Source organism: Corvus hawaiiensis (assembly GCF_020740725.1).
Source record: "Corvus hawaiiensis isolate bCorHaw1 chromosome 34 unlocalized genomic scaffold, bCorHaw1.pri.cur SUPER_34d, whole genome shotgun sequence".
NCBI classification, from domain to species: domain Eukaryota; kingdom Metazoa; phylum Chordata; class Aves; order Passeriformes; family Corvidae; genus Corvus; species Corvus hawaiiensis.
The window spans coordinates 31,728-43,763 of record NW_025963258.1 but is presented as its reverse complement, the minus strand read 5'-3'; the positions used below and the strand labels follow the sequence as shown (position 1 = coordinate 43,763).

The 12,036-nt window shown below is 67.2% G+C and overlaps 2 protein-coding genes across 2 annotated transcripts in view; both read right to left on the bottom strand.

Annotated features, from left to right (window-relative positions):
• Positions 1-9,537, bottom strand: part of LOC125320757 (lysine-specific demethylase 5C-like) — a 30,178-nt gene extending 20,641 nt beyond the window's left edge. Inside the window, 10 exon segments of the mRNA XM_048293159.1 lie at positions 311-469; positions 1,689-1,808; positions 3,286-3,444; positions 3,523-3,701; positions 4,303-4,426; positions 4,522-4,656; positions 4,734-4,904; positions 6,262-6,384; positions 6,486-6,563; positions 8,757-9,537. Coding sequence (XP_048149116.1) covers positions 311-469; positions 1,689-1,808; positions 3,286-3,444; positions 3,523-3,701; positions 4,303-4,426; positions 4,522-4,656; positions 4,734-4,904; positions 6,262-6,384; positions 6,486-6,563; positions 8,757-9,374 — 1,866 coding nt within the window. The 5' untranslated portion in view covers positions 9,375-9,537.
• Positions 9,538-11,840: 2,303 nt separating this feature from the next.
• Positions 11,841-12,036, bottom strand: part of LOC125320760 (IQ motif and SEC7 domain-containing protein 2-like) — a 29,811-nt gene continuing 29,615 nt past the window's right edge. The window contains 1 exon segment of the mRNA XM_048293162.1: positions 11,841-11,937. Coding sequence (XP_048149119.1) covers positions 11,841-11,937 — 97 coding nt within the window.

The window sequence follows — 12,036 nt, the reverse complement described above, 5'->3', positions numbered from 1 at the left end:
CCAGAACAGTGACAGTGCCCCCCAGGGAGGTGATAATGTCCCCAGGATGGTGCCAGGGCCCCAGGAGGTGAAAATGCCCGCAGGGAGGTGACAGTGGCCCCAGAACAGTGACAGTGCCCCCAGAACAGTGACAGTGGCCCCACAACAGTGACAGTGGCCCCCAGAACAGTGACAGTGGCCCCAGAACAGTGACAGTGCCCCCAGAACAGTGACAGTGCCCCCAGAACAGTGACAGTGGCCCCCAGGGAGGTGGCAGTGACCCCAGAACAGTGACAGTGGCCCCCAGGGAGGTGACAGTGCCCTGTCCCACCTCCTCCTCGGGGGACAGGCGCCGTTTCCCGTCGCGCACGGGGAAGCCGGAGCCGAACTCCTTGGAGTGGATGTCGGCCCCGTACTCCACGGTCACGTCCTCCTCGATGCTGTTCACCAGGCGCCAGAACTCCTTCTCCACCAGCTCCGTGGGCACCATCTGCGGGCACGGGGCTTCAGAGGAGGCGGGGGGGGATTTGGGGGGGTTTGGAGTGAGTTTGGGGGTTTTTGGCTGGGGTTTGGGGAGGAATTTGGAGCCTCATGTGAAGCCATCGGCCTTGAAGGCATTGCCCACCTTGCCGAAAGGAGGGAGGCCTGGAGGAGCTTGTGGGGTCCAGGGGGAGTCTGAGGGTCTTAAAGGGGTCCAGGGTGGTTTGGGGGGGAGGATTTGGGGGAAGTTCGGGGTGTTTTGGGTGGGGTTTGGGGCAGAATTTGGAGGCTCAGGTGAAGTAGTTGGCTTTGAAGGCATCACCCCACCTTGGCCAAAGAAGGGGGATCTGGGGGGTTTGGGGGCCTGGAGGATTTAGGGGGGCCCAGAGGGCTCAGGGGGTATCTGGGGGTCTCAGAGAAGGTTTGGGGGGGGTCTGTGAGGGTTTTGGGAGGAGTTTGGGAGGTTCACATGAAGTCGCTGACCTTGAAGGCATTACCCATCCTGTCAAAAGGAGGGGGCTCTGGGGTTTTGGGGGGACCTGGAGGGGTTTGGGGGGTCCAGGGCGGGTCCCGAGAGTCTTAGAGGGGTCCAGGGTGGTTTTGGGGGTTTTTTGGGGGGCTCACATGAAGTCAGTGACCTTGAAGGCATCAGCCACCTCACTGAAGAGAGGGGGATCTGGGGGGTTTGGGGGAATTTGGGGTGTCCAGGAAGGGTCCAGGGCTCTCAGGGGGCTTTTGGGGGCGTCCATGAGGTTTTAGAGTAATTTGGTAAAAAACTGGCCTTGAAGATGTCATCCACCTTGCCAAAGTGGGAGGGTCTGGGGGGCTCTGGAGGGGTTTGGGCTGTCCAGGGGGATCCGGGGGTCTCAGGGGGGTTCAGGGTAGTTTTGGGGGGGTCCATGAGGGGTTCTGGGGTGTTTACATGGATGAGCACATTGAAGGGATCAGCCTTGAAGGCATCACCCACCTCCCCAAAGGGAGGGAAGCTCAGGGGAGCCTGGGGGGTTTTGAGGGGTCCAGAGGGGCTTTTGGGGAGGTCCAGAGGAGTCTGAGGGGGTTTTGGGGGGCTCCCATAGACAGGCACGTTGAAGCAGTCAGCCTTGAAGGCGTCGGCCATCTCACTGAAGGACGGGAGGTCTGGGGGGTTCAGGGGGGGTTTGGGGATCCAGAGGGGTCTGTGGGGATTTGGGGGGGATCCAGAGGGGTCTGGGGGGATGTGGGATGCTCACGTGGACGGGCATGTTGAAGTAGTCGGCCTTGAAGGCGTCGGCCATCTCGCCGAAGCTCTGCAGGGTGTACTCCCGCGTCGCCTGCTCGAAGCCAAACGCCTCCGGGGGCCGCTTGCACTCCTGGGGGGACACCGGGGGTCAGGGGGGCTTGGGGACACCAGGAGGGGGTCAGGGGACACTGAGAGGTGTCAGGGAGCCTGGGGTCACCAGGAGGGGGTGAGAGGACACCGAGAGGGGTCGGGGGGGCTTGGAGACACCAGGAGGGGGTCAGGGGACACCAGGAGGGGTCAGGGGAGCTCAGGGACATCAGGAGGGGGTCAGGGGACACTGAGAGGGGTCAAGGAGCTTGGGGACACCAAGAGGGGTCAGGGAGCTTGGGGACACGAGGAGGGGGTCAGGGGACACTGACAGGGGTCGGGGGACTTGGGGACAGCAGGAGGGGGTCAGGGGACACCGAGAGGGGGTCAGGGAGCCTGGGGTCACCAGGAGCGGGTCAGGGGACACCAGGAGGGGTCAGGGAGCTTGGGGACACTGAGAGGGGTCAGGGAGCTTGGGGACACTGAGAGGGGTCAGGGGACTTGGGGACACGAGGAGGAGGTCAGGGGACACCAAGAGGGGTCAGGGAGCTTGGGGACATGAGGAGAGGGTCAGGGGACACTGACAGGGGTCAGGGGACTTGGGGACACGAGGAGGAGGTCAGGGGACACCGAGAGGGGTCGGGGGGGCTTGCAGACACGAGGAGGGGGTCAGGGGACACTGACAGGGGTCGGGGGACTTGGGGACAGCAGGAGGGGGTCAGGGGAGCTCAAGGACACCAGGAGGGGGTCAGGGGACACCGAGAGGGGGTCAGGGAGCCTGGGGTCACCAGGAGGGGGTGAGGCGACACTGAGAGGGGTCAGGGGGGCTTGGGGACACCAGGAGGGGGTCAGGGGACACCGAGAGGGGTCAGGGAGCTTGGGGACACCAGGAGGGGGTCAGAGGGGCTTGGGGACACCAGGCAAGGCCCCAGGGACACAGAGGACACTGCACACTAAGTTGGAGGTCCCCAGGGACAGGGAGGGTTGGGGTGCAGAGCTGGGGGTCCCCAGCCTCACAGGTGGGATTGGGGTGTGAGGCAAGGGGTGGGTGTGGGGGTTCCCAGCCCCTCAGATGTGACAGGGGGGTCCCTGACCCCACAGAGAGGGGTCCCCAGCCCCTCAGACAGGACTGGATGAGATTTGGGGGCCCCCAGATTGGCTGGACCAGGAGTGGGGGTCCCTGACCCCCCAGACAACACAGGATACGAATGACACTGGGGGTCTCAGCCCCACAGACAGGACTGGGTGAGACCTGGGGGTCCCCATCCCCTCACACCAAACAAACCCCAACCCCTGATCCTCCACGGACACCATGGAACACTGGGAGTCCCAGCCCCACAGATCAGGGGGTCCCTGACCCCACAGACAGGCCTGGATGAGATTTGGGAGCCCTCATCCCTCAGACGGGACGGTCCCAGACCCCCCTGGCCCCCCTGACACGACAGGACCCCACATAGCGGGGTCGTGGGGGGACGTGACGCGCACTGGGGGTCCCGGGGTGCCCCCGCGTGCCCCCTCACCGCCATGACGCATTTGGGGCAGCGCCAGATGCCCTTGGGGATCTCGGGCAGGGGGGGCAGCAGGCAGAAGATGTGGTAGTTGTCGTCGCAGCCATCGCACAGCAGCAGCTTGTCGTCCTCGTCGCCCCGTGAGCAGATCCGGCAGATGTAGGAATCCACCTGCGGGGGGGGAAAGGGATTTTGCGGGGATCCCACCCCGAATTCAGCCCTGCCCCGCCCCAGGAGCCCCCTACTCACGAACTGGCTGTTGCTGTGGCTGCGGCGCAGCCTCATCGTCATCTTGGTGCAGGGCTCGGGGCTGTGGCGCAGCTCCTCCCGCCCGTCCCGCGCCCCCGGAGACCCCGGGGACCCCCGGGGCTCCCCCGCCGGCTCCTCCTTCACCACCACTGTGGGGGGACACTCGGGGCCCTCCTTGTCTGTGGGGAGGGGGTTAATGAGCAATTTGGGGGGTGCTGAACCATTGGGGGGGTTACAGAAACACTAGAGAGTACAGAACCATTGGGGAAAGGGTCCTGAAAAATAGGACAGGGTCAGAAGAATGGGGGGAGACCCAAAAAAACTGAGAGAGAAATGGATCCCGAAGCAATTATGGGGGGGAAGGTGGTCCCTAAAGACTGGGAGGGGGGTGTCTGTCTGCAAAGAATGGAGAAGTTTGTCCACGAACAGCTGGGGAGAGCAGGGTTCCTAAAGAAGCGAGAAGGAGCCATCCCATAAAAGCTATGGGTGCAGGAACGCACCCTAAAAGAATGAGGAGGAGTACCCAGAAACTCTGGGATTGTGACCCAAAAGAACACAGCAGGGCAGAGGAGAGAGGAAGGCAAGAGAGGCCCCGAAAAACCCGAAACAACTTCGGGCACCCCAAACTGTAGCCAAAGAGAATCCCAAAAGAAACATGGAGATATACCAGAAACAAAAACACGACCCCAAAAACGCACAGAGTTCCCAGAAGGATTTAGGGAGCCAGCCACCCAGCCACCCCTGCACCCCCCAAGCCCCCACATGAGGGGTCCCCAATACCTTTCTTCCGCAGGGTCTTATCCTTGGCCACCAGCCCCAACCCCAACATTTTGGGGCCGGCCCCGTAAATCTGCAGCTTCTTCAGCTCGGGGTTCTTCTCGATGTCCTCCTCTGTGGGCTCAGGCTGCGGGACAGCGGCGTCAGGGGGGTCCCGGGGGGGAGGTTTGGGGTGCCCAGGGAGGGTTTTGGGGTGCCCAGGGAGGGTTTTGGGGTGCCCACCTCCTGCTGCAGGCGCTTGGCGCGCCGGCCGTAGCTGTTGAACTTGGAGGGCTGCACGGACTGGCGCAGGGGGATGCTGTGGGGTTTGTACTCCCGGTCTTTCTCCTCGCTCTCGAAGGGCCGCGTGTGGCACTGCTGGAGGGACGGGGACCCTCAGCGTGGCTCGGGGTTCGGGTCGGGGTTCCCCAGCCCCCCCTGGGCCCTGCACTCACCACCAGGTTGGCCCCGGACTGGTACATCTCGTAGGGGTAGATGATGCGCTCGTAGTGCGCCCGCAGCAGCGAGCCGATGTTCTTGCCCGACGGGTACGACAGGCGCTGGGCCACCCGCGCCCACCGCCGGTCCTTGCAGATGGCCTCGTAGCCCCCCTCCTCCATTACCACCTGCGGGGGGACACCGGGCACTCAGGGACACCCCAGAGCCACCCACAGCACCCGGGGACCCCCCAGAGCCGCCCACAGCACCCGGGGACCCCCCAGAGCCACCCACAGCACCCAGGGACCCCCCAGAGCCACCCACGGCACCCGGGGACACCCCAGAGCCACCCATGGCACCCGGGGACACCCCAGAGCCGCCCACAGCACCCGGGGACCCCCCCAGAGCCGCCCACAGCACCCGGGGACACCCCAGAGCCACCCACGGCACCCGGGGACACCCCAGAGCACCTGGGGACACCCCAGAGCCACCCACAGCACCCGGGGACACCCCAGAGCCGCCCACAGCACCCGGGGACACCCCAGAGCACCCGGGGACACCCCAGAGCCGCCCACAGTACCCGGGGACACCCCAGAGCCACCCACAGCACTCGGGGACACCCCAGAGCCACCCACAGCACCCGGGGACACCCCAGAGCCGCCCGTGCCCACCACTGGGCCCCATAGTCCCAGCCCTCCATCATCACTGGTGAGGGGACACCGAACACCCCAGAACACCCTGGGGACCCCCACACACCTCACTGGGAGAAGAGCCACATTGAAGGGCCCCATCCCCCCCAAATGGGAACACACCCCCTCTGGGGCAGTTAACTCCCACAAATGGGAACGTGCCCCCTCACAGAAGTAATTAATCCCCTGATTAGAAAATGTTCCCCCAAGGGGAAGGACTGCCCCCCTAAATAGGAACAATCCCCCAGGTGGGGGTAATTACCCCCCTCAGTAAGAAAATATCTTCCAAAACAGCAAAATACCCCCCCAGAAAACAATTACACTCCTAAACGGGAGAATACCTCCAAGCAAGGCAATTAACCCCCCTAAACGAGAACATATTCCCCACAAAGGGGCAATTTCCCCACTGACAAAAAATACTCCCCCCAAGGGGAACACTGACCCCCAAAATAGCAAAACATCCAATTTCCCCCTGCTGGGGGGGAGGAATAACCCCCTAAATGGGAACACACCCCTGATGGGAACAATCCCCCCCCCCCCCCCCCCGAGGCTAAGATAACCCCCCCAGGGGAGAAAATTACCCCCTAAATGGAAATACAGCCCCAAGGGGAGACAATTAATTCTCCTAAATGAGAGCATGACCTTCTTGGAGGCAATTACCCACCCCCCCAATAAAGAAAACACCCCCAGAGGAACAATCACCCCCCCCAGAATAGGAAATACCCCCCTAGAAGACAATTATCACTGGGGGGGGGGGGCACCTTCCCTAACCTCGCACCCCACCCCAGCAGGGCAGGACCCTCAGGCAGGGGGGGAGTCCCCCAGGGGTGGGGGGTCCCCAGCTGCCCCTCCGTACCTTGCTGAGGCTGTAGAGGTCGAGGATGCGCCGCTCCACGTTGGGGATCTTGAGGGAGGAGCCCTGGATCTCCCAAAATTTGGCGATCTGGTCCAGGTAGTTCAGCTTCACCCGGGTCTGCGCCTGCGGGGGGTGGGAAATGGGGAGGCAAAGATGGGGGTGAGAGCTGTGCACACCCCAAAATCAGCCCCAAAAGCCCCCCCCAAGCCCCCCGCCCCACTCACCTCCAGCTCATTGAGCCGCTGGATGCGGGGAGTGAACCTGAAGTTGTCGACCTCGACAGCAAACGGGGGCTGCCAGTCCTGCGGGGGGCAAGGTGGGGTCAGGGATGGGCAGAGGGACACACAGCCCAAATTTGGGGGGTCAGCAGCCACGGGCCCCCTGTGTGGGACAGACAGGGCAGCCCTGGGAGCTCCAGAGGGAAAAAGGCAGAGAAAACCCCAAATATGGGGGGGGGGGGGTCAGCAGCAAGGCCCCCTCCCCCCATCCTGCATGGGCAGGGAACAACACACAGCCCAAAATCTGAGGGGTCAGCAGCAAGGGCCCCCCATCCTGCACAGGGGAGAACACCCAGCCCAAATCTGGGGGGGTCAGCAGCCATGGCCCCCACATCATGCACACACAGGGGAGAACACCCAGCCCAAATCTGGGGGGCCGGGGGGGTCAGCAGCCCTGGCCCCCCCCCCCAGTCCCACACAGGGAATACAGAGCCCAAATCTGGGGGGCCGGGGGGGTCAGCAGCCATGGCCCCCCCCAGTCCCACATAGGGAATACAGAGCCCAAATTTGGGGGGCCGGGGGGGTCAGCAGCCATGGCCCCCCCCCAGTCCCACATAGGGAATACAGAGCCCAAATTTGGGGGGCCGGGGGGGTCAGCAGCCATGGCCCCCCCCAGTCCCACACAGGGAATACAGAGCCCAAATTTGGGAGGCCGGGGGGGTCAGCAGCCATGGCCCCCCCCAGTCCCACACAGGCAATACAGAGCCCAAATTTGGGAGGCCGGGGGGGTCAGCAGCCATGGCCCCCCCCAGTCCCACACAGGCAGATCAGCCCTGGTGAAAGGCCGAAGGGGAAGGGGGGGGGGACACAGCCCAAATTCGGCGGGTGGGTGCCCTGCGCGTGCCCCCCCCCCCGCCCCCCCCTCGGCGGGGGGACACCCGGGGGTGCCCCGCGGGGCCGGTGACGCCAGCGCGGCCCGGCCCGGCCCTCCCGGAAGCCCTTCCCTCGCCGAGCTGGGGGGACCGGCTCGGCCTGTCCCCCCCGCCCCCCCCCCCCCGGGCCCCCCAAACCGGCCACGGCGACAAAGGGACCCCCCCGCCGCGGGGACAGAGCGCGACCCCCCCAAACAGGAAACAAGCCCGGGAAGGGGGGGGGGGGGAGGGGGGAGCGCGGTGGCTGGGGACGGGGGGGCTCGGCCGCCACCTGCCCCCCCCCCCCCCCCCGTGCCCCCCCGGGTCCCCCCCATCCCGGGGGGCGCTGCCCGAGCCGGGGCCCCCCCGGAGCGGCCGGACCCCCCCGCGCCCGCAGACAAAGGCTCGGCGCTGGCGCCATATTGGCCGTGTCACTGTTGTTGTTGTGAGGCCGCGGGGGGAGCGCCGGGACCCCCCCCCCAGAATCCGCCGGGGGGCACCGAGACCCCCCCGGAGCCCGCGGGGACACCCCGAGTTCCCCGGGGTCACCCCCGGCCCTCACCCCCCCCCCACCCCCCCCACCGAGCACGAGGGGCCCTAGCGGGGGGGGGCCTGGCCCCCCTCCCCCACCACGAGGTTTGGGCTGTGTAGGACCCCCAAAATCCCCCCCAGGCAGGACCCCCGGCCGGGGGTTACCGCACATCGGGGGGGGATTCACATGCGCTCCCCCCTCGAGCTTATCCCTGAACGGGGGACGGGGGCATTTACCCCCCCCCAAGCAGATACAGACCCCCACAGCTCACGTCTTTCCTTCCCGCCCCCCCCACCCCGTGGGTATTTACCCCCCCCACAGACCCCCCCCCCCCGAGTCCATAATTGCCCCCCCCGAGGTATTTCCCCCCGAGGATGCAGCAGGACCATTGAGGCACCGGGGGTGGGGGGGGAATTACTCCCCTGGTGGGGTCATTAACCCCCCTAAATGAGAAATTACCCCGGGGGGGGAAGGGAAATTACCCCCCCCCCCCCAACTGGGGAGGTCCCACCCCACGGGGGCAATCACCCCCCAACAGGAAACACCCCCCGAAAAGCAATTATCCCCAAAATAAAAAGATACCCCTCCCGCAGGGAGACAAGCACCCCCTCAAACGGGAAAATGCTCCCAAAGGGGGTGGGGGGCAATGCCCACCCCCCCAAATTAAGAAAATACCCCACCAAGGAGACAATTCTGCCCCCGGGGGGGCCACCAACCCCAAACCCACACCCGAGGGACGCCGAGCCCGGCGGGCAGGGCCCCCAGCCCCCCGAGGGATGGGGGTTCCCCACTGCGAGGGGGTCCCGCAGCCCCCCCCCGGCCCCCCATACTCACGGCGGGGGGTCGGATCTTGCAGATGCCGCTTTTCTCGGCGATCGGGCGGATCTTGGCGATGTAGCCCAGGGGGTCGCTGAACTCGGCCCAGCTGGGCTCGAACACGGGGCACTCCGGGGGGGGCAGAAAGTCCTCGGGGGGCTCCGGCTCGGCCGGCAGCCACGGCGACCCCCAATCCCCGCGCTGCTCCGGGGCGGCCCCGCCGCGGGGACCCCCGAGGGGCCGCCGGGCCTTGTCCTCGGGGCCGGGCCGATCCCCGCCGCGGGCCCCGCGCTCCTCGGGGGGCTTGCGGGGGCTCCGCTCCTCGCCCGGGGGCCGCCCCCCGGGCCCTTTGCCGGGTCCCCCCCCGCCCTTACCCCGCGGCTCGCCCCCGGCCCGGGGGGGGCGCGGGGCGCTCGCGGCCTTCTCGTCCCCCGCCGCTTTGGGGGGCGCGGCCGCCGGCCGGGGGGGCCCCGCGTCCCCGGGGGGCTCCGGCCCCCCCCACTCCGCACCGCGGCCCCGCTTGAGCTCCTCGTCCCCGTCGGGCGGCGGGGGGGGGACCCACGGCGGGGACCCCCCCGGGCCGGGCCCCCACTCGGCCCAGCCGCTCCCTGCGCGCTGCTGCTCCCCCTCCTCCATCCCTCGCACCGAGAGGAGCGGGGGGTTCCCGGGCTGCCCGCGGGGACCCCCTCAGGGGGCCATGAAGGCCCCGCCGCCCCCGCGCCGCCCCCTCACAGGCCGCGGGCCGCCCCCCCCTCCCCGAGCCGCGGGGAAAGGGGGGGTGAGGATAGCGCCCGCACGCTCCGCCGACCCGCCGGCCCCTCCGCGGCCCCTGTGCCGCCCCTCCGGCCCGTCCGGCCCCGCCGCCCCGCGCTCCGCCCGCCTCACACCCGAGGCCTGCCCGGTCCCCCCGGCCGGGCCGCCGCCGCCGCCATCTTGGATCCTCCTCCTCCTGCCGCCCGCCCCCCGCCCGCGCGCACGCGCGCACTGCGCAGGCGCGGCCGCGCACGCCGTCCGGGACGGTGCTGTGAATCGCCGTGTCCTTCCGCCGCGGGACGGGAACCGGCGCCGAGCGATGCCACAGCGCCGCGACCGCCGGCGAGAGCGGAAACGGGGAGCAGGAAAACAGCACCGGAACCCCCCCGCCGCGGCCCGGATGGCGGCAGACAGTGTGGAGGGATGAGGGACGGAGAAATAGTCCTCAGGCTCCGCCTCCTCCGCAGCGGAGGGATCCACGGCACCGCTCGCCTCCGCGGCTGGGTCAGCGGAGGGGCCGGGACTTGTTGTGCACGTTTAAAGGGACGCACCGCGCATGCGCGCCCGGCGGCCGCGGGGGCGGGGCCACGAGGAGGGGCGGGGTTTCCCGGAGCTCCGCCCCCTCCGGCCACGCCCCTCTGCTCCTTCGCGGCCTCCTCGAGACCCCCGGGACCCCCATGGACCCTATAGACCCCTATGGACTCCCCAGGACCCCCAGGGATCCTATAGACCCCTATGGACCCCTGTGGACTCCCCGGGACCCCCATGGACCCTATAGACCCCTATGGACTCCCCGGGACCCCCAGGGATCCTATAGACCCCTATGGACCCCTGTGGACTCTCCGGGACCCCCATGGACCCTATAGACCCCTATGGACTCCCCAGGGATCCTATAGACCCCCTATAGACCCCCATGGACCCTATAGACCCCTATGGACTCCCCAGGACCCCCAGGGATCCTACAGACCCCTATGGACTCCCCAGGACCCCTATGGACTCCCCGGGACCCCCAGGGATCCTATAGAACCCCATGGACCCTATAGACCCCTATGGACTCCCCAGGACCCCCACGGATCCTATAGACCTCTATGGACTCCCCAGGACCCCCAGGGATCCTATAGAACCCCATGGACCCTATAAACCCCTATGGACTCCCCAGGACCCCCATGGATCCTATAGAACCCCATGGACTCGCTGGGACCCCCATGGATCCTATAGAATCCCATGGACCCTATAGACCCCTATGGACTCCCCAGGACCCCCATGGACCCTATAGACCCCTATGGACTCCCCGGGACCCCCATGGACCCTATAGACCCCCAGGACCCCTTTGGAACCTATAAACCCCCACTGACACCCATGGACCCCTATGGAGTCTGTAGACCCCCATCCCCGTAGACACCTGGGACCCCCATGGATTCCTACAGACCCTATAGACCCCCACCCCTATGGACCCCCCATGAATCCCTGTGGACCCCCAGGAACCCTATGGACCCTATAAGACCCCGGGACCCCTGTGGAACATACAGACCCCCACTGACCCCCATGGACCCCCAAGATTCCATAGACCCACGGGACCCCCATGGAGCCCTATAAACACCCAGGACCCCTGCACCTCCCATAGCCCTGCAGCCCCTAAGGACCCCCGGTACCTTCATAACCCCCACAGCCCCTATAGCCCCCAGGACCCTATAGCCCCCCAGAACCTCCACAGCCCCAGGGTCCCTATTGCAGCCCTAGAGCCTCCCAGTCCCTCCATCCCCCTCCCCACTCCCCAGAGCTCAACCTCCCGTCCCCTATAGCCCCCATAGGCGTGTGCTCGCCCCCCTCCCAAGAAGGGCTCGCGGGCGGGGCCGGCCGGTCCGTTTATGAAGCATCAAATATACAGTCTCTTATGTACAGGGCCCGGCGCGGGCGCATGCGGGTGCCTGGGGGGCTCCCCGGGGGGGGCCCGGCCGCCTGGGACCCCCCCCAAAACCCCCGGGGGGGGGGAGGGGGAAGGCCCCAGGCGGCCGGGGGGGCGGGGGGAGGAGGGGGGGGAGGTTAAAGTGCCATGTGACATTCAGCCTGAGCTGGGAACGGGGTGGGATGGGGACGGGGGGGGGCAGCCTCGCCGCCGGACCCCCGGGATGGCGGGAGGGGCACCCGGCTGGCCGGGACCCCCCCACCCCTGGGGGGGGGGCGCGAGCAGCCAAACACGAGCCACGTGCAGGTTTTTTTTTGGGGGGTGGGGTGGGGGGGGGGGAATTGAGGGGAATGGGGGGGTTACAAAAATAACCACCGCGTCCAGCAGGCCGGCGCCGTCCATCGCTGCCACGAGTTGTGTCCGGGCTCTGCCGGAGGGGGGGCTCAGACCACCGTGCTGATGCGGTTCCCCCCCTTGGGTTTGGGGGGGCCCTGGCCGGCCTGGGCCAGGGGCGAGGTGGGGCCGGCGGGGGAGTGGGGGCTGAGGGGGGTGTGGGGCGAGGGGGGCGGCGGGGGGGGGTAGGAGGGGTGGGGGGGGATGGGCGAGTGGGGGGGCGCATGGTGGTGGTGATGGTGGATG